Here is a 22,214-nt window from a genome sequence, read left to right on the forward strand (position 1 = left end):
AGACAAAAGCAAAACAAGAAGAACAGATAAAACGTGGCTTTCTAGGAAGGATGAGGAAACGTTTGAGTTATGACTTAGAAGAAAAGAAAATATTATACATGTAGGAATAATGTTTTCGTTTTTAGAGGCTGGCTTTTTAAAAATGAAAGACAATGGGAGAGAGACATCTGTCTCACCCCAAATCTTACAGCTAGTCCTAGATATAAATCCTTCAGCAATTGCAAAACTACATGGACTAGCAAGACATGTTACATAATGTGATTTTTTCAGTCATGTTACAAAATTTTGCCTTAGAATGAACATACTAATTTTTTCCTTATTAAATGTTTTTGTAGATGTTATTCCACAATCTATGCAGGATTTGTTGTGTATGAATAATGACTTTCCTCCAAGAGCACATTGCCTGGTAAGATGGTAGGTATACGTTTTACTCAGGTAACTTTTAGTATGTGTGTTGGGGAGACACCAACAACTCCCCCAGGTTCAGTGATTTGCTAGGAAGACGCTTAAAACTGAGCATATGGTTGCACTCAACTACGATTTATTACAGCAACAGTCTGCAAACAGAATCAACACAGGGAAAAGGGGCCTGAGGCAAAGTTTGGAGGAACTCGTGTTTGAGTCCTTGCCAAATGGAGTCACACAGAACATACTTAATTTCCTTAGCAACAAGTTGTGACAACACGTATGAAATGTTTTCTACCAGGGAAGCTTGTTATAGAGGCTCAGCTCTCAGGGTTTATATTTTGGGGCTGGTACCCTGTGACTGGTACATAACAAAATTTCAGACTCCCAGAAGGAGAGCAGGTGTTTAGCATAAACCACATTGTTTGTATGAACAATTTAAGCACAGTAACTCTTATTGGAGCATTTTTTGAGAACCCTCTCCAAATCCAAATTTCTAGAAGCCTGCCAAAGATCAGCCTTGCATGCAGGCCGTTCTAAGGATAGTAGTCACAGGCCTGCTGTTAACTCTTTTCTGCACAGTATATTTCATAATCTAGGGTGGAGCCTAACTATAATTCTGATGACTAGCATAGAGAGAGCATTTACATATCATAGAAAATATGTATTGTTGAAAATTGAATTGAAATAAAATGTTGATCTCAGTTACATGATAACATCATGACTCAGTCGTATGTAAATTATAAATGTGATAAATTAATATAAGAAGTACATCACACTTAAAAGGTCTTTATCTTATTTTGGTAGGGGTGGTGTTGAAGCATACCACCACCAAAATGTCTCAAGTGTGAGTGTATGGTCAAGAAAGGAGACCTAGTTAAAATAAATTTATATTTAGTCTGTTGGTGTGAGTTGGTCTCTTGATTTTTTTTTTTTAAGATTTATTTATTTGAGAGAGAATGTGTGTGCAAGTGGGGGGAGGGGCAGAGGGAGAGGGGGAGAGAGAGTCTTCAAGCACACTTCCAGCTAAGCAAGGAGCCAGTGCGGGGCCTGTTCCCAGGACCCTGAGATCGTGACCTGAGCTGAAATCAAGAGTCGGATGCTTAACCGCCTGAGCCACCCAGGCACCCCTTGATTCTTTATTAAAGAATTTCTAAGAAAGGAAAAAACGGTATCTTTGCTTCTTTTTTCTTCATTCTAGTGTTGATACTATAGCAAGTAGACTGTAGCACACTAAAAAAAACTAATTGCAAATGCAGATAAACTGGATATGCCTGTCATTTTAGTGTGATCTTTTAAAAACTGTGAACTTAAACAACTTAAACAAATATAAGAGAATTTAGTACATTGCCATTTAATTTAATCCATCCAGAATCTCTTCTGATCTTTTAAAATAAGAATACATACATCTAAAATGACAGAATATATCAGAAGGCAGTATGATACCATAGAGCATGACTTTGCATGTATTCTTTCATTCAACATTAATTGAATACCTACTATTTGGCCAGACACTGAATTAGACACATTTATGTTTAATTTCTAGCTCAAGTACTTATTGTCAACTTTGGGCAAATTACTTAATTTCTCTGAGTTGGTTTCTACGTTGATAAAGACAGAATAATAAATAATATGCACCTTTAAGAGTAACTGTGAGGAGTTAGTAAGATAATTGTACATAGTATGTTTATCAAACTCTAAATGCTGTTATATAATTTCTGTTCTTTTTTTTTTTTAAACTTCTAGATAGACATGAATTTTGAGGGAACATTATGTAACCCACTACAGTCTGACATCTAGTCTTCCCCAATTCATGTCCATTCCACAGACAAAACGTACTCATTCTATTCAGCTTTTTAATATTTATTTCCTAAAATCGGGTTTGACAGATAGTCCATAGTTGAAAAATATTTGTTGAGTAAATAAACCTTTCTATGTATTAATGAAGTATTTGTTAGTGATATATTTCTTTATTATATTAATGAAAATCACTTGTTTGTAGTTTTTTTAACCTTTACATTTACTTTAAACATTTTTTATTTTAAAAATTAGCATATAGTAAAATTGACTTTTTATTTAAATGAATAGTTCACTGAACTTCAACACATATGTATAGGTTTTTTAAAACTACTGCCATAATCAGGATGTACAACAGTTGTGTAACCTCCCAAAAAAACTCTTCTTGTCCATTATTTCTGGCAATTACTGATATATTTTTAGTTTTGATAGCTTTATCCTTTCAAGAATGTCATAGAGATGGAATGTTATAGTAACTGTTTGAGACTGGTTTCTTTCAATGTAATGCTTTCAAGATCCTTTTAAGTAATTCTGTAACAGTAGCTTGTTCCTTTTTATTGCTGAGTAGTAGTCTCTTGTAAGGGTGTACCACAGTTTGTTTATTCATTCACTTGTTGAAGGATATTAGGGTTGTTTCTAAGTTTGGGCGTTTATGAATAGAGCTGTTACAAATATATGTGAACAGATTTTTGTGTGAAAGTACATTTTTAGTTCACTGGTCTAAATACCTAAGTTGAGATTGCTAGTCATATGGGAATTGTTTATTTTTAGCTTTATAAAAAATGGCCAAAATGTGTTACTGGGACTGCATCAAAATATAAAGCTTCTGCACAACGAAGGAAACAGTCAACAAAACTAAAAGGCAGCCTTCTGAATGGGAAAAGGTATTTGCAAATGACCTATCCCATAAAGGGTTAGCATCCAAAATATATAAAGATCTGATACAACTCAACACCCAAAAAACAGCCCGATTAAAGAATGGGCAGGCATGAACAGACCTTTCTTCAAAAAAGACATCCAGATGGCCAGACAGACATGTGAAAAGATGCTCAACATCGCTCATCATCAAGGAAATGCAAATCAAAAGTACAAAGAGATACCACCTCACACCTGTCAGAAGGGCTGAAGTCAAAAACACAAGAAATGATAAGTGTTGACGAGGATGTGGAGAAAAAGGATCCCTCTTGCACTGTTGATGGGAATGCAAACTGGTGCAGCCATTGGGGAGAACAGTATGGAGGTTCCTCAAAAAGTTAAAAATGGAACTACCCTATGATCCAATAATCACACTACTGGGTATTTACCCCCAAAATACTAAAACACTTACTCAAAGGGATCCCTGTGTTTATAGCAGCGTCATTTACAGTAGCCAAAATAGGAAAGCAGCCCAAGTGTGTCCAATCATAGATGAATGGATAAAGAAAATATGGCATGTGTGTGCATGTGCACGCACACAGACAGAGGAATGTTATTCAGCTTAAAAAAGAATGGAATCTTGCCATTTGCAACATCATGGATGGAGCTAGAGGTTATAATGCTAAGTGAAATAAGTCAGAAAGACAAATACCACATGACTTCACTCACAGAATTTAAGAAACAAAAGCGAGCAAGAGGAAAAAAAAATCAGGAAACAGACTTAATTATAGAGAACAAACTGATGGCTATCAGAGGGGAAGTGGGTGGGGGGATGGATAAATAGGTGATGGGGATTCAAGAGTGCATTTGTCATGATGAGCCCTGGGTGATGTATGGAATTGTTGAGTTACTGTATTGTACACCTGAACCTAGTATAACATTGTTAACTATACTGGAATTAAAAACTTTCTTAAAAAAAAAGAAGAAGAAAGAAATGGCCAAACTGATTTCCTGAGTGACTGAACCATTTTGCATTTCCACCAGCAATGTATGAGAGTTCCAGTTGCTCGTTTTACTCATCAGCACTTGGTGCCAGTGTTTTTTATTTTAGCCATTGTAATAGGTGTGTCGTTCTGTCAGTTTATTAATTTTTTACTTTATGGGTCCTGTTTTGGTGCCATGTCTAAGAACTCTTTGCATCAGGTCCCAAAGCTTTCTCCTGTGTTTTAAAAATAAAATATTTTTGATGTATTTTACATTTATAGAAAGTTGCAAAGATAGTGCAGTGTGTTCTGGTATATCCTCACCCAGCTCTACCTGCTGTTAGCAGTTTATATTACCATGATATATGTGTCAAAACAGAAACCAACATTGGTGTGTTGTTATTAGCTTAACTTTAACTAGTTTTTCCACTAAAGTCCATTTTCTGTTCTAGGATCCAAGCATTTAGTCATCATGTCTTTTTAGTTTGTTTAGTCTCTGGTCTTTGAAAATTTCTCAGTCTTTCCTTATTTTTCATCTCCTTAACAGTTTTGAGGAGCTTGAGTCAGGAATTTTGTAAATGTCCTTCAGTTTGGGTTTGTCTCTGTTTTGCTTTTGATAACAGTTGGGTTGTGGGATTTTGGAGAGAATACCATTGAGGTGAATTGCCTTTTTCATCACATCATATCAGAGGGTCATGTTAACAACATGACTTAATCACTAGTGATGTTAACTTTGATCATATGGCTAATTCTGTGTTTTATTCTAGAAGTTTTATATTTTGTGTGTAGATCTGTTACCTATTTCAAGTTAATTTTTGTATAAGGTGAGAGTTTTGGGTCAGGGTTCTTTCTTTGCAAATGAATGTTCAGTTCTAGTATCATTTGTTGAAAAGAGCTTTCCTTTCTCCATTGACTGACTTTTATGTCTTTGTCAAAAATCATTTGGCCACATTTGTGTGGGTATATGTCTGGATGCTCTTGGTTTCTGTAGTTTTAATTTAGGTGGTGCTACTTTTCACAGTTGTTTGATTTTTCTAGCTCCTTTGCTTTTCCATTTACATTTTAGAATTGGTTTATTTCTATCTACAAAAAGTCCTGCTGGAAATTTGATTATAATTGCCTTAAATCTCTGGATAGTTTAGGGAGAATTGACCTCTTTACTATGCAGAGTTGTTCATGTTATGAACATGGTCTCTCCAGTTATTTATATCTTCTTTGATTTCTTTTATGAGTGTCTTACTGTTTTCAGCATAAAGATCCTATATATGTTTTGTCAGTTTTTTTTCTCCAGGTTTTTATTTAAATTCCAGTCAGTTAATATATAGTGTAATGTTTCAGGGGTAGAAGTTAGTGATTCATCACTTACATACAGCACTCAGTGCTCATCACAAGTGCGCTCAGTACCCATCACCCTTTTAACCCATACCCTTGCCCACCTCCCCTCCAGCAACCCTCAGTTTGTTCTCTATGGTTGAGTCTGTTTTGTGGTTTTCCTCTCTCTTCCCCCTCTCCCCCTATGTTCATCTTTTTCATTTATTAAATTACACATGAGTGAAATCATATGGTATTTGCTTTTCTCTGACTGAATTATTTTGCTTAGCGTAATTCACCGTAGCTCCATCTAAGTCATTGTAAATGTCAAGATTTCATTCCTTTTTATGGCTGAATAATATTTGTGTGTGTGTGTGTGTATGCCCTACAACTTCTTTTTTTAAATATTTATTTATTTAACAGAGGTAGAGGCAGGCAGAGGGAGAGGGAGAAGCAGGCTCCCCGCTGGGCAAGGAGCCCTGTGGGACTCGATCCCAGGACCCTGGGATCTTAACTTGAGCTGAAGGCAGACACTTAACCAACTGAGCCACCCAGGCTCCGCTAAACCACAACTTCTTTTTTTTTTTTTTTAAATGATTTTTTATTATATTATGTTAGTCACCATACAGTACATCCCCGGTTTCCGATGTAAGGCTCGATGATTCATTAGTTGTGTATAACACCCAGTGCACCATGCAATACGTGCCCTCCTTTCTACCCATCACCGGTCTTTCCCATTCCCCCACCCCCCTCCCCTCTGAAGTCCTCAGTTTGTTTCTCATAGTCCATAGTGTGCCATGTTTCATTCCCCCTGCTGATTACCCCCCCTTTCTTTATCCCTTTCTTCCCCTACCGATCATCCTAGTTCTTATGTTCCATAGATGAGAGAAATCATATGATAGTTGTCTTTCTCTGCTTGACTTATTTCACTTAGCATTATCTCCTCCAGTGCCGTCCATGTTGTAGCAAATGTTGAGAACTCGTTCTTTCTGATAGCTGAGTAATATTCCATTGTATATATGGACCACAACTTCTTAATCCAGTCATCTGTTGAAGGGCATCTCGGCTCCTTCCACAATTTAGCTATTGTGGACATTGCTGCTATGAACATTGGGGTGCATATGGCCCTTCTCTTCACTACGTCTGTATCTTTGGGGTAAATACCCAGTAGTGCAATGGCCGGATCATAGGGTAGCTCAATTTTTAACTTTCTAAGGGACCTCCACACTGTTTTCCAGAGTGGCTGTACCAACTTGCATTCCCACCAACAGTGTAGGAGGGATCCCCTTTCTCCACATCCTCTCCAACAGTTGTTGTTTCTTGCCTTGTCTATTTTTGCCATTCTAACTGGCGTAAGGTGGTATCTCAGTGTGGTTTTGATTTGAATTTCCTTGATGGCTAATGATTTTGAACATTTTTTCATGTGTCTGTTAGCCATTTGTATGTCTTCATTGGAAAAGTGTCTGTTCATATCTTCTGCCCATTTTTTGATTTGTTTATTTGTTTCTGCCGTATTGAGTTTGAGAAGTTCTTTGTAGATCTTGGATACCAGTCCTTTATCTGTAGTGTCATTTGCAAATATCTTCTCCCATTCCGTGGGCTGCCTCTTAGTTTTTCTGACTGTTTCCTTGGATGTGCAGAAACTTTTAATCTTGATGAAGTCCCATAAATTCATTTTATCTTTTGTTTTTCTTGCCTTTGGGGATGTGTCATGAAAAAGGTTGCTTTGGCCGATGTCGTAGAGGTTGTTGCCTATATTCTCCTCTAGAATTTTGATGGATTCCTGTCTCACATCGAGGTCTTTCATCCATTTGGAGTTTATTTTTGTGTATGGTGTGAGATAGTAAACCACAACTTCTTTATCAATTCATCAGTCAGTGAACATTTGGGCTCTGTCTGTAATTTAGTTATTGTGGATAATGCTGCTATAAATTCATGGGTGCATGTGTCCCTTTGAATTGGGTAAACACCTAGTAGTGCAGTTGCTGGATTGTAGTGTAGTTCTGTTTTTAACTTTTTGAGGAACCTCCATACTGTTTTCCAGAGTGAGTGCACCAGTTTGCATTCCTGCCAACAGTGTGGGTGGGTTCCTCTTTCTCCACATCCTCACCAACATCTGTTGTTTCATGTGCTGTTAATTTTAGACATTCAGACAGCTGTGAGGTAATATCTCACTGTAGTTTTGATTTGTGTTTCCCTGATGATGAGTGATGTTGAGCATCTTTTCCTGTGTCTGTTAGACATTTGTATGTCTTCTTTGGAAAAATGTCTATTCATGTCCTCTGCCCATTTCTTTCTTTCTTCTTAATGTAGGAATTGGGATGTCAGATTTTTTTTTTTTTAAGATTTTATTTGAGAGAGAGGGAGAGAGAGAGAGAGAGAGCACAAGGAGGGGGAACAGCAGAGGGAGAAGCAGGCTCCCTGCTGTGCAGGGGACCTGGATGGGGGCTCCATCCTAGGACCCTGGGATCATGACTTGAGCCGAAGGCAGATGCTTAAACGGCTGAGCCACCCAGGCGCCCCTCCTCTGTCCATTTCTTAAGATGATTTGCTTTTTGGGTGTTGAGTTTGACAAGTTCTTTATAGATTTTGGATACTACCCTTTATCACATATGTCATTTGCAAATATCTTCTCCCATTCCGAAGGTTGCCTTTTAGTTCTGTTGATTGTTTCCTTCACTGTGCAGAATCTTTCACGCTTTTGTTTCCAGTCCCTCAGGAGACATATCTAGGAAAAGGTTGCTACGGCCGATGTCAAAGAGGTTCCTGCCTGTGTTCTCTAGGATTTTGATGGTTTCCTTAGGTCTTTTATCCATTTTGAATTTATTTTTGTGTATGGTATATAACGTGGTCCAGTTCCATTCTTCTGCATGTTGCTGACTGGTTTTCTCAACACCGTTTGTGGAAGAGATTGTCTTCTTTCCAGTGGATATTCTTTCCTCCTCTGTTGAAGATAAGTTGACCATATAGTTGAGTTCATTTCGGGGTTTTCTGTTCTGTTCCATTGATCTATGTGTCTTTTTTGTGCCAGTACCATACTGTCTTGATCACTACAGCTTTGTAATATAACTTGAAGTCTGGAATTGTGATGCTACCAGCTTTGCTTTTCTTTTCCAAGATTGTTTTGGCTATTTGGGGTCTGTTAGGATTTTTAGGATTCTTTGCTCTATGAAACAATGGATTGCTGTATGGAAAATGCTGGTGGTATTTTGATAGGGATTGCATGAACTGTGTAGATTGCTTTGGGTAGTAATAGACATTTTAACAATATTTTTCTTCCAGTCCATGAGCATGGAATGCTTTTCCATTTCTTTGTGTTGTCTGATTTCTGTCCTAAGTGTTCTGTAGTTTTTAGAGTACAGATCTTTTACCTCTTTGGTTAGGTTTATTCCTAGGTATCTTCTGGATTTTGGTGCAATTGTAAATGGGATCTGTTCTGTCTGTTGCTTCATTACTGGTATATAGAAATGCAACAGATTTCTGTATGTTGATTTTGTAACCTGCAACTTCACCGAATTCGTGTATCAGTTCTAGCAATTTTTTGGTGGAGTCTGTCTTTCTCTCTCTCTCTCTATCTCTCTCTCTCTCTAGTTTGGTTTTCTGTATTATGTTGTCTGTGAAGAGTGAAAGTTTGACTTCTTCTTTGCTGATTTGGATAACTTCTTTTTCTTTTTGTTGTCTGATTGCTGAGGATAGGACTTCCAATACTATGTTAAATAACAGTAGTAAGTAGACATCCATGTCTTGTTTCTGACCATAGAGGAAGAGCTCTCAGTTTTTTCCCATTCAGAGTGTTATTAGCTGTGGGTCTTTTGTTTGTGATGTTGAAGTATGTTCCCTCTATCCCTACTTTGTTGAGGAACGGATGCTGTACTTTGTCAAATACTGTTTCTCCAACAGTTGAGAAAATCATGTGGTTCTTATCCTTTGTTTTATTAATGTGGTATGTTACCTTGATTGATTTGCGAATACTGAACCACCCTTGCATCCTGGGAATAAATCCCACTTCATCGTGGTGAATGATTCTTTTAATTAATTAATTAATTAATTGAATGATTCTTTTAATGTACCATTGGATTCAATTTGCTAGTATTTTGTTGAGAATTTTTGCATCCATGTTCATCAGGGATATTGGCCTATAATTCTCTTTTTTAGTAGAGTCTTTCTTTGGTTTTGGAATCAAAGTAATGCTGGCCTCATAGAATGAGTTTGGAAGTTTTTCTTCCATTTCTTTTGTTGGAACATTTTGAGAGTAAGTATTAGCTCTTCTTTAAATGTTTGGTACAATTCTCCTGGGAAGCCATCTGGCCCTGGAATTTTGTTTGTTGGGAGATTTTTGATTACTGATTCAATTTCTTCGCTAGTTATTGATCTGTTCAACTTTTCTATATCTTCCTTTTTCAGTTTTGGTGGTTTATAAGTTTCTAGGAGTCTGTCCATTTCTTGCAGATTGCTGTCTTTGTTGGCATATAATTTTTCATAATAGTCTTTTATATTCTGTAGTGTTGATTTTTCTCCTCTCTCATTCATGATTTTATTTGGGTCCTTTCTCTTTTCTTTTTGATAAGTCTGACTAGGGGTTTACCAATTTTATTAATTGTGTCAAAAACTGGCTCCTGGTTTCATTGTTCTGTTGGTTTTTTTGTGTATTTGTTTCTACATCATTTAATTTTGCTCTAATCTTTATTATTTCCCTTCTGCTGGCTTGAGGCTTCCTCTGTTGTTCTTTTTCTAGCTCTTTTAGGTGAAGGTTAGGGTGTGTATTTGAGATTTTTCTTGTTTCTTGTGGTAGGTCTCTAGTGCTGTATACTTCCCCCTAATGACCGCTTTTGCTACACTCCAAAGATTTTAGACTGTCATGTTTTCATTTTCATTTGTTCCCATGTATTTTTTAATTCCTTTAATTTCCTGGTTAACCCATTCATTCTTGAGTCAGATGTTCTTTAACCTCTATTTGTTGCCTTTCCACATTTTTTCTTGTGATTGACTTCAAGTTTCATAGTGTTGTTGTTGGAATATATGTATAGTATGATCTCAGTCTTATTTTACTTATTGAAGCCTGATTTGTAACCTAGTAGGTCATCTATTCTGGAGAATGTCCCTTGTGCACTTGAAAACAGTGTGCATTCTGCTGCTTTAGGATGGAACGTTCTGAATGTATCTGTTAAGTCTGTCAGGTCCAGTGTGTCGTTCATAGCCATTGTTTTCCTTGTTGATTTTCTGTGTAGATGATCTATCCATTGATGTAAGTGAGGTATTAAAGTTCCCTCCTATATTATGATATTATTGTCAATGAATTCCTTTATGTTTATTTATTTATTTATTTATTTATTATTATTATTATTTTTAAAAGATTTTATTTATTTATTTGACAGAGGTAGAGACAGCCAGCGAGAGAGGGAACACAAGCAGGGGGAGTGGGAGAGGAAGAAGCAGGCTCCCAGCCGAGGAGCCTGATGTGGGGCTCGATCCCAGAACACCGGGATCACGCCCTGAGCCAAAGGCAGATGCTTAACGACTGCGCCACCCAGGCGCCCCTGTCTTGGCATTTTGTCTAGGTCTCTATCTTCTCTGTGTTAGGAGAGCCTGTTATGTTTCCTGCTCCTGAGAGTTACAGATTTATAAAGAGGAGGTCATGTACTGTTCAGGGCCTGGTGGCTTCAGGAGTGCTTGTTAAAAGAGTTCTGGTGGGGGCGCCTGGGTGGCTCAGTTGGTTAAGCAAAAGCCTTCGGCTCAGGTCATGATCCTGGAGTCCCAGGATTGAGGCCCGCATTGGGCTCCCTGTTTCTCCCTCTGACCTGCCCCCATCTTGTGCTCTCTCTCTTTCTCTCTCTCATTCTCTCTTTTCAAATAAATAAATTTAATAATCTTAAAAAAAAAGAATTAAAAAAAGAGAGAGACCTGATGGTATTTCCATTAGAGCTGGAGTTTGCAGAGCTCTGTGATCAGTAGACATGGTGCGTGTGGGGGGTTTGTGCTGGTCTTCTGGACAAGGAGCCGACTGCGCTGGTTTTCCTTCTCCTTCTCTGTCTGATCAGGCCTTCCTCCCCTCCTTAGCACCTGTGATCTGTTTCTCCCCCAAATCACATCTCCATACCTCCTACCTTGTACAATGTGACCTCTTGTCTCTGTGTTGTGTCAATTCTCAGATTGATTTCTTGGGTATTCAGAATGATCTGATATTTGTCTAGCTGTGTTCAAGGGATGAGGCAAGCCCAGGGTTTTCCTACTACCCTACCATCTTAGTTCCTTCTCCCTGTTTTGTCAGATTTATACCTGATTATTGCTTTCTTTTTTGGGGGTACTATTGTAATGGTATTATTAAAAAATTTTTCTTTCCCAGCTCTTTGTTACTAGTCTTTAGGAATTTGATTTTTGTGCATTCACTTTCTATTCTATGACTTAACTAAATCTAATTATTCTAGGAGGAATTTTGTAGTGCCTTTTGGGTTTTGTAGGTGAACAAGCATGTTGTTTGTGAAATGGGGAATGTTTTGTTTCTTCCTTTTTAGTCCTTTTTTTTTTTTTTTTTTAAGATTTTATTTGAGAGAGCAAGAGAGCACAAGCAGGGGGAGAGGCAGAGGAAGAGGGAGAGGGGGAAGCAGGCTCCCCGCTGAACAGGGAGCCTGATGCAGGGCTTGATCCCAGGACCCCGAGATCATGACCTGAGCTGAAGGCAGGTGCTTAACCGACTGAGCCACCTAGGCGTCCCTGTTTCTTGCCTTTTTAAACTGGCTAGGACTTCCATTGAAATATTGAATAGGAGTGGTGAGAGTGGACATTTTTTCCTTGTTCTGATCTCAGAGGGAAAACATTTAGTCCTTTACCATTAAGTGTACTGTTAGCTGTAGATTTATCATAGGTGTTCTTTATCAGGTTGAGAAAATTCCCTTCTGTTCCTCGTTTGCTGAGTTTTTATCATGAGTGGATGTTCAATTTGTCAAATGCCTTTTCTGTGTAAATTGATATGATCATTTCTTTAGATTTTAAAAAATATTTGGAAGAGAGAGAGAGTGCTCAAGTGTGTGGGGAGGGACAGGGGGAGAAGCAGACTCCCCACTAAGCAGAGAGCCCGAAACAAGGCTGGATCCCAGCAGCCTGGGATCATGACCTGAGCTGAAGGCAGACGCTCAACCGACTGAGCCAGCCAGGTGCCCCTTTAGATTTTTAATATGGTGATTACATTGATTTTTGGGTATCTAAGTACTTTTTTTTTTTTTAAGATTTTATTTGTTTATTTGACAGAGAGACAGCCAGCGAGAGAGGGAACATAAGCAGGGGGAGTGGGAGAGGAAGAAGCAGGCTCCCAGCAGAGCAGGGAGCCCGGTGTGGGGCTCAATCCCAGGACCCTGGGATCACGCCCTGAGCCAAAGGCAGACGCTTAACAACTGAGCCACCCAGGCGCCCCTGGATATCTAAGTACTTTTGTGTTCCCAAGATAAACCCCCCTTTTTTTGTGTTTTAATTTGTATTTGTGCTTATATGTATTGCTGGATTTAATATGCTATTATTTTGTTGAGGACTGTAGTGTCTATATTCATGAGGAATATTAGTCTGTAATTTTCTTATACAGTAGTTCCTACCCACCATCTGCCTCCTTCTGCAGTTTTGATTTCCATGGTTTCAGTTCCAAGGTCAACTGCAATCCAGAAGCAAATGGTCTTTTGATGTATCAGAAGGTCAGTAGTAGCCTAGTGCTATGTCACAGTGCCTGTGTAATTCACCTCATTTGATCTCGTCATGTAGGCATTTTATCATCTGATATCACAAGGATGATTACGGTACAGTAAGATATTTTGAGAGAGAGAATATTCATAAAACTTTTATTATAGTGTATTATAATTGTTCTGTTTTATTATTAGGTATTGTTATTAATTTCTTACTGTGCCTAGTTTATACATTAAACTTCATCGTATGTGTGTATAGGAAAAAACAGTATATGTAGGGTTCGGTACTATCTGTGGTTTCAGGCATCCACTGGAAGTCTTGGCACATGTCCCCCACTGATAAGGATGGAATGCTGTACTTTATCTTGATATCAGGGAAATACTGGCCTTATAATACGAGTTGGGAAGTATTTTGTTCTTGTTTTCTGGCAGAGATTGTGTAAAATTGATGTTATCTTCTTTAAATGTTTGATAGAATTTGCCATTAAAACGATCGGGGTCTGGAGTTTTCATTTCATTGAAGTAGTAGTCCCTTCTAGGTAGGCTTTAAGCAGAAGTCTCAGTTCCAGTTCCTTGCCTCATGTGTACACCCATATCCCTGAGGAGCCGTTCAAAACATTACAGCCTCTCCTGATTTGGGTTGATGGAAATCCGTGTGCAATGCTTGAATAAATCTAAAGGATATAGAAGAGAGCTGGTCTGTGGAGAGATTGGTGACATCATTGAAAAGATAGGCAGCTTCCTACTCCTGGTGCTTTATAAGCAAGGGCATGGTGGATGATAATAACCTGAGTGATATGCTTCTGGAATCATAGTTTTGAGATCTCACTTTATTTATATTTACTATGAGGCTGGGATAATTTTGGACATAGCCTTGTCTAGATACATGCAAGAGACCACCTCCCCACGGCTGGGTATACGTTATCAGTCTCAGAATTATTATAACTCACATAATCACTGCTAGTCTAAAATACATGGTATTTGCAGACATAAACAGACTTTTCATTTGCAATTCTCAGTTTCTTAAATCTATCAGAGCATGGTCAGTTTTGCACACATCTTTGTGAGTCATATTAACAGGATTTTAGCAGCTAAAAGGCTTATCCTGTAAAATCCCAATCCCCAGTTCCTAGCTCTTAGGGCCTATAATCCAGAGTTGATAATCCCCTGGGTTTCTTCAATAATCCCCTGGGTTTCTTCAGACTCACCTTGTGTGCTTACTTCTGCCTTTCGGTTCCCTCTTTGTTTTCTGTCACCCTTTTTATCTCCTTTTTATTTTCTTTGAAGTTCAGCTATGTATGTTAAAACATTGTTACATTTTATAAGTGTTTCAGTTTGTTTGGGGGGGGTCTGTGTCATGCCAGTCTGCCACGTTGCTTCCGTTTTTTTAAATTTGATCTTTCTTAAAGATTAGAAGGCCAGCAACCAAACTTTTGATAATGATTTGAAAATTAACCATATTAAAGGTATATGTGTTCTCTTTTATCCAGCAGGCATCATTTTTTAAACATTTTCTGTGAGGGAGATACTGAGATACCAAGGATAAAATATGATCCCTGGCTCAGTAAACTTTGGTATTAGTAGGGGGCTAGATAAGGGAACAATGGCAGCACTATTGATAAATGCTCTCATGGAAGACAGCACAGGGCTTGATGCAAACTCACAGGAGGTGTCTCTTTTTAATATAGATCAAATCAGGAAATTATTTTCAGAGGAGGCATTACCTCACTTGAATCCTGAGAGACAAGTGAGTATAAGCCAGGTGAAGTTACGTAAAAAGATATTCAAGGCAGAACAAGAGCATTAATAGAGATATTAATGCTTAAATTAAGAGTTTTAAACCTGCAAGTAGTTTGGTTAAGCCTGGAGTATAGCCTCAGAGGGTTGAGAATGACAAAAGATGAGAGGATGTCTGTGTATTTTGGGCCTAATGTGAACTGGGGATTTTAAGAATATTTCATAATTTTTCCCCCATAATGTTTTTTTAAAAAATATTTTATTTATTCATTTGATAGAACATGAGCAGGGGGAATGGGATAGTCAGAAGAAGGCTCCCTGGTCAGCAGGGAGCCCAATGTGGGGTTCAGTCCAGGACCCTGAGCTAAAGGCAGATGCTTAACTGACTGAGCCACCCAGGTGCTCCCATAATGTTTTTATACTTGTTTTTTAAATAGAATATTAATATTATAATTGTTACAAATTAAAATATTATAATTTTCAAGGTTATAAATTACTTGTCATGCTTCTTAGCACCTGAAGAATAACATACACAGAAGTGTTCACCTATAAACATTGCTTTTTAAAAAAATTAAATTAATACTGTAACAATGACATTGAAAATTTGAGAACTATTATGCAAAATATTCATTTATACCATACATACACAATTAGCGTAGGTTGTTCATGTTGGAATGAGATAAAATTAATGTATGATTAACTTTTATTTTCGGGGCACCCAGGTGACTTGGTTAAGCAGTTGCTTTTGGCTCAGGTCATGATTCTGGGGTCCTGGGATCAAGCCCCCCATCGGGCTTCCCTGTTCAGTGGGAAATCTGCTCCTCCCTCTCCCTTGGACCCTACCCCCTGCTTGTGCTCTTGATCGCTTGTGCGCGCTCTCTCTCTCAAATGAATAATAAAAAAAATCTCTTAAAAAAACTAAACCTGAACTTTTTTTTTAAAAGATTTTATTTATTTATTCGACAGAGCTAGAGACAGCAAGTGAGAGAGGGAACACAAGCAGGGGGAGTGGGAGAGGAAAAAGCAGGCTCCTAGCGGAGGAGCCTGATGTGGGGCTTGATCCCATAATGCTGGGATCACGCCCTGAGCCAAAGGCAGACGCTTAACCACTGTGCCACCCAGGCGCCCCTAAACCTAAACTTTCAAATCAAACTTTAGAAAATAGAATTTTGGCATTTATGGCAGTGTTCAGTTTTGATAGTTGATCTATCTACATCTATTTTGAAATCTTGTAGTTTCACTTTTTATCTTAAGTACCTGCCAGATAAGCTCTAAGCCTGTTTAGCTTTTTTAAGGGTATTTTATAAAACTGGTCTTTAAAAGACATGTGGGCATGATCATTTTTTATGGTCTAGGCAAGGTAATTGATGTTTATGTGGTGATTGGTTGGATACTTCTCTCTACCTCCTTATATACCTATCCTTTATCTTCTAATGGCAGATTCCTGAAACCATAAGTACAGATTTATTCCCTTGATTGTTACTCCTTATAGAATAAGTAGACCTGCAAATGGTATGGACATTAACCTAGGAGACATTTATGCCCAAATGTAAATTTGTGAGATCTTTACTGAGCAGAGGTTTTAAATAAGAAAGGAATGGTAGGCAGGATAATGAACCTCTCTACAACCTAAACATGTCCACATCCTAAAACCTGTGAATTTAGGTTACATGGCCAGAAGGGATCAAGGGAGCAGATGGAATTAGAGTTGCTAATTAAACTGACTTTAAGATTGGGAGATTTATCCTGGATTATCTGGGTGTGCCCAGTGTAATTACAAGAGTTCTTTTTTTGTTTGTTTTAGATCCTGTGTATGCTGGGGGTGGGGGAGGGTAGTGGCAGAGAGAGAGAGAGAGAGAGAGAATCTTAAGCAGGCCCCACGTTCAGCGTGGAGCCCAGCGTGGGACTTTCATGATCCTGAGCTCAAGACCTGAGCCAAAATCAAGAATCTGACTCAAGAGTTGGATGCTTGGGGCGTCTGGGTGGCACAGCAGTTGAGCATCTGCCTTCGGCTCAGGGCGTGATCCCGGCGTTATGGGATTGAGCCCCACATCAGGCTCCTCCGTTATGAGCCTGCTTCTTCCTCTCCCACTCCCCCTGCTTGTGTTCCCTCTCTCACTGGCTGTCTCTACCTCTGTCGAATAAATAAATAAAATCTTAAAAAAAAAAAAAAAGAGTTGGATGCTTAACTGACTGAGCCACCCAGGTGCTCCATAAGAGGTTTTTAAAGTGGAAAAAAAGGCAGAAGAGAGTCAGTGTCTGAGTGGCGTAATATGACTTGGCCTGCTATTGCTGGATTTGAAGAAGGTAGCCAGGAACTAAGGAATGAGGGGAGCCTCTAGAAACTGGGAAAGGGAAGGAATGAATTCCCGCTTGTGAAACTTCAAAAGGAAACAACCTTGCTGACAAGTTGATTTTAGCTTGGTGAGATATTTGTTAGACTTCTGACCTGTACAGCAATAAGGTAATAAATTTGTTTTAAGCCACCATTTTTGTGGTAATTTGTTACAGTAACAGTATGGAAATAACACAAAAAGTGAGAGCATAAATGCTACATGCCTGGGAGGCTCTACTGAGATTGGAAAAATATACTGAAAGTATAGCTGAGTTTAACTCATGACGATTTTTGGCTCTGTGGTTTTGTCTTTGTCCAGCCTAGTCTTTGGACCTTCAGCTCAACCACACTTTGAGGATTCCCTCAGCAGCAACAACATAAAGAAATGGCAATGATATAGTGAGTGTTGAAAGAAAAAACTGCCAGCCAAGAATTCTATATCCAGCAAAACTATCTTTCAAAAAAATGATGAAGTAACAACACTGTTGTATAAACAAAGACAGAGAATTCATTGCTGGGTGACCTACCTTATAGGCAGTATTGAAAGAAATGGTAACTTGGATCCATAGGAAGGAATGAAGAGCATTGGAAATACTCTCGTAAATTCCAAAGGGATATTGTCTTAATCAAAAAAGCCCTTAAGATTGCTTAAGCAATAATTATAACACCGTACTGTTGGGTTTATAGCATATGTAAATGTAATTTATATGACAGTATTGTACAAAGGAAGAGGGGAGAAATGGAGCTATACTGTGTAAATTGTTAGATTTTGCCAGAATTAATCTGAATAGATCATAAGTTAAAGGTACAGATTGCAATATCCGAGGATGTCTGGGAGGGTGAAATTGAAAAAAGAAATTGTTAATTTGGGGCGCCTGGGTGGTGAACACCTCCATTTTCTCAGGTATATTGTACATGCTAGGTATAAATATGTCCAAGAAATTTTTTTATTTATCATTACTGTTTTTGGTGATTCAGTATTTTATGCATATATTCTAATACTATTAGAAGAGGCTCTGAATTTTTCTTTTCTTTTCTTTCTTTCTTTCTTTCTTTCTTTCTTTCTTTCTTTCTTTCTTTCTTTCTTTCTTTCTTTCCTTCCTTCCTTCCTTCCTTCCTTCCTTCCTTCCTTTCTTTTTTCTTTCTTTCTTTTTCTTTCTTTCTTTCTTTCTTTCTTTCTTTCTTTCTTTCTTTCTTTCTTTCTTTCTTCTCTCTCTCTCTCTCTCTCTCTCTCTCTCTCTCTCTCTCTCTCTGGCTGTGGGCAGAGGGAGAGAGAGAGAGAATCTTAAGCAGGCTCCACACCCAGCACAGAGCATGACGTGAGACTCAGTCTTACAACCCTGAGATCATGACCTGAGCCAAAAGCAAGAGTTAAATGCTTAACTGACTGAGCCACCCAGGTGCCCCTGAATATATTTCTTTCTAAAGTAAGAAAGAAACTCTACATGTAAGAGATATAAAATGGTAGCATTCAAAGTTCGTGGTGTGTTTTTATGATTTTCCTATGCAAGATAAACAATAAGAACAACAGATATTGGTTATTTGTTGTTGCTTTCAGTCTTTATTGGAGCAAGAAAGAAAAATATATCTTAGAACAAAATAGATAAAAATGAATGACTGTCCTACCTTTCTCAGTTGGAGAATGTGATGCTAAGGCACATTTATATTTAAATTTAGTATTTAGCATGTACATATGTAATCTGTTAGATAAAGCAGTTCTATTATTAAAAATTGCGGTAGTGGGATTTTTATTTGTGTTGATACATTTGAGTGCCTAATAAATTTAAATTACTAGACTAGATACTGTAGGATACATGTGGATTTATTAATGAAACTTACCTTACCATTATACTCCCCCTTCACTTTTCACATTCTCCCCTCCCCATCCTTCCCTTTCTACACACATATAAAAAAGGAGGCTTAAACATCTCATACTTATTAATTTTGGACAACCAAGCAGGAAATCATGGGAAATATGGGATATGTCCATCTGGATATTTTATGAGTGTGTCAGTTATATGTATATGTATTTTTGTGCTTTTGATTTGTGAATTTTTTTCATAAATTAGATTACCATACATATTCTGATATGTATCTGTCTTAGCATTTCATGATTGCCTTTATGTCTGTAAACTTTTTTTTTTTTTTTAAGATTTTATTTATTTGACAGAGAGAGACACAGCAAGAGAGGGGACACAAGCTGGGGGCATGGGAGAGGGAGAAGTAGGCTTCCCGCTGAGCAGTGAGCCCGATGCGGGGCTCGATCCCAGGACCCTGGGATCATGACCTGAGCCGAAGGCAGACGCTTAAGGACTGAGCCACCCAGGCACCCCAGTAAACTTTTTTTCTAATACCTTATTTTTTTTTAATGACTGTCAAGTATCAAGTAGTATGAGAGGATTCTGTAATTATGTACCCATTTTTTTCCGTTGAAGGATATTTAGTTTGTTTTTAGCTTTTACAATTAAACTGTTACAGTGAACATCATTATGCATGAAGGCATACCTCATTTTTGTGTTTTGCTTTATTGTGTTTTGCAGATATTGCATCTTTTACAAATTCAAGGTTTATAACAACCCTGTGTTGAGCAAGTCTCCATCTGCAAGTCTGTTTTCCTAGTAGCATTTACTCACTTCTGGTCTAAATGTCATATTTTGATAATTCCTTCAGTATTTCCAACTTTTTCATTATTCTATTTGTTATTGTAATCTGTGATTGCTGAAATCTCAGAAGATTGTTACCGTTTATTTATTAGTAATAAAGTGTTTTTTATTTAAGGTATTTACATTCCTTTTTTTTGACATGATGCTGTTGGCACACTTAATAGACTACAGTATAGTATAAAAATAACTTTTATGTAAATTGGGAAACCATAAAAGTCATATGTGCTTGATTTTGATATTTGCTTTATTGTGGTGGTCTGGAACTGAACCTGCAGTATCTTCAAGGTGTGCCTATATAGCTTTGTGCATTTGTATGACTGTTTTTGTAAAATAGATATAAAGAAATATAATTAGTACAAAGTTTGTGAATTTTAAATATTGATATATCCTGCCTTTTTATTCTCCAAAAATGTTTTAAAAGTTTATACCACCACCTATGGTATAAACCATGTTTATTATGTATACCACCATGTTCTAAACTCTTGCCAATACTGGGTCTTACCAATCTTTTGTATTTTTGCCAATTTAATTGGTAAATAGTGATTATCTTCTTTTAATTTTATTTTCCTAATAACCAATAAGGTTGAATATCTTTGAATAGAATTCTTAGCTGTTGATATTTCTTATTCTTTAAAGTGTGTATCAGTTTTGCTCATTTATTTGTTTAATATTTTTTGTTGTGGTAAAACATAACAAAATTTACTATTTTAACCATTTTTAATTGTACATTGGTGTTGTACATTCATATTTTTGTGCAGCCATCACCAGTATTCATCTCCAGAACTTTTTCATCATCCCATATTGAAACTCTGTACACATTAAATGATAATTCCTCAGTCCTTCATCACCAGGCCCTGTAACCACCATTCTGTGGTCTGTCTTTGTAAGTTTGACTACTCTGTGTACCTCATATAAGTATAATCATATAGTTTTCATCCTTTTGTGACTGGCTTATTTCACTTAGCATCAAGTCTTCAAGGTTCATCTGTGTTAAGCATGTATCAGAGTTTCTTTTTCTTTCAATGCTGAATAATATTTCACTGTATACCTGTATCACATTCATCTGTTAATAGACATTTGGGTTGTTTCTACCTTTTGGCTGTTGTGGATAAGGTGCTGTGAGCAGGCATGTTAAAGTATGTCTTTGTGTCCCCGCTTTTAATTTTTCTGGGTATATATTCAGTTGTGAAATTGCTGGTCATTCTATGTTTCAGTTTTTTTTTTTTTTTTTAAAGATTTTATTTATTTATTTGACAGAGAGGGAGACAGCCAGCGAGAGAGGGAACACAAGCGGGGGGAGTGGGAGAGGAAGAAGCAGGCTCATAGCGGAGGAGCCTGATGTGGGGCTCAATCCCATAACGCTGGGATCACGCCCTGAGCCGAAGGCAGACGCTTAACCGCTGTGCCACCCAGGCGCCCCTATGTTTCAGTTTTTGAAGAGTCACTGTATTGTTTTTCCATAGTGGCTGTACTATTTTACATTTGAACCATTCCCACTCAGTGGTTCTCATTTCCCCGTATCCTTGCCAACATTTGTTACGTGTTTTTATTTTGCTTGTTACAGTAGCCATCCTAGTGGGTGTGAAATCATCTCATTGTGGGTTTGATTTACATTTTCCTAATTAGTGATGTTGACCACATCTTTTCACGTGCTTGTTTTCCTATTGTATACGTTTTCTGGACTAATGCCTATTCAGGTTCTTTGTTCAGTTTTTAATCTGGTTGCTTGTTTTTTGTTGTTGATTTTTCTCATTTTTTAAAGCCTCCAGTTAATGTTTGCTTAGTTCAAGACATCGTCTCAGGCCTCAAGTAGGTCTAGTATAAATGGTAAATCAGTGATATATATTGATCCTTCAAAGATAATAATAGTGCCTGGCAAATGCATTAGAATTCAGAGAAGCGAGCATATTTAACAGGAGTAATGGGGTGGTATTTGAGGTAAATCTTCAAAGAAAGTATCAGTCAGATACTGATAGAATGAGGGAAAACATTCCAGCTTAGAGGAAACAAAGACATAGAGGACACAATTAATTTTATTGCATATATACAGAAAGCAGTTCAGTTTGGCTTATTTGTTGTTAGTGGGAATATACACTGGCACAGTTTGTGTGTGGAGAGGGAGAAGATAGTTTGGCAGCAGCTATAACAGATATAGAAGTTCTTTTATCCAGCAACTTATAGGACTTTATCCTATAGTTATATTTGTAGAAATAGACAGTAGTAGTATTGTTGCAGTGGCATAAAACTGGAGAGAGAGATCGGATCAGTAGGGGATTACCCTTTGAAAAGGAGGTACAGAAGACATATGTATTATAATCTTATTTGAGGGTAAGATGAGTACATGGATAGATTATTTCTGGAGGAATAACCAAGAACCATTGACTGGTTTCACTCTACTGTGGGTGATGTCATGGGGAAAAATGTTCACTTGTTTTGTTTTCTTTTTTCCAAGGACATTAAA

The 22,214-nt window shown here is 37.6% G+C and overlaps 1 protein-coding gene across 2 annotated transcripts in view; it reads left to right on the forward strand.

Moving 5' to 3' along the window:
• Positions 1–22,214, forward strand: part of RAB3GAP1 (RAB3 GTPase activating protein catalytic subunit 1) — a 108,453-nt gene that overhangs the window by 27,633 nt on the left and 58,606 nt on the right. For both annotated transcript variants that reach the window (XM_044388246.3, XM_057316270.1), the window contains exon 5: positions 336–414. In XM_044388246.3, coding sequence (XP_044244181.2) covers positions 336–414 — 79 coding nt within the window. The remainder of the gene's footprint in view (positions 1–335; positions 415–22,214) is intronic.

Source organism: Ursus arctos, unplaced genomic scaffold (genome assembly GCF_023065955.2).
Source record: "Ursus arctos isolate Adak ecotype North America unplaced genomic scaffold, UrsArc2.0 scaffold_1, whole genome shotgun sequence".
Classification (NCBI taxonomy): domain Eukaryota; kingdom Metazoa; phylum Chordata; class Mammalia; order Carnivora; family Ursidae; genus Ursus; species Ursus arctos.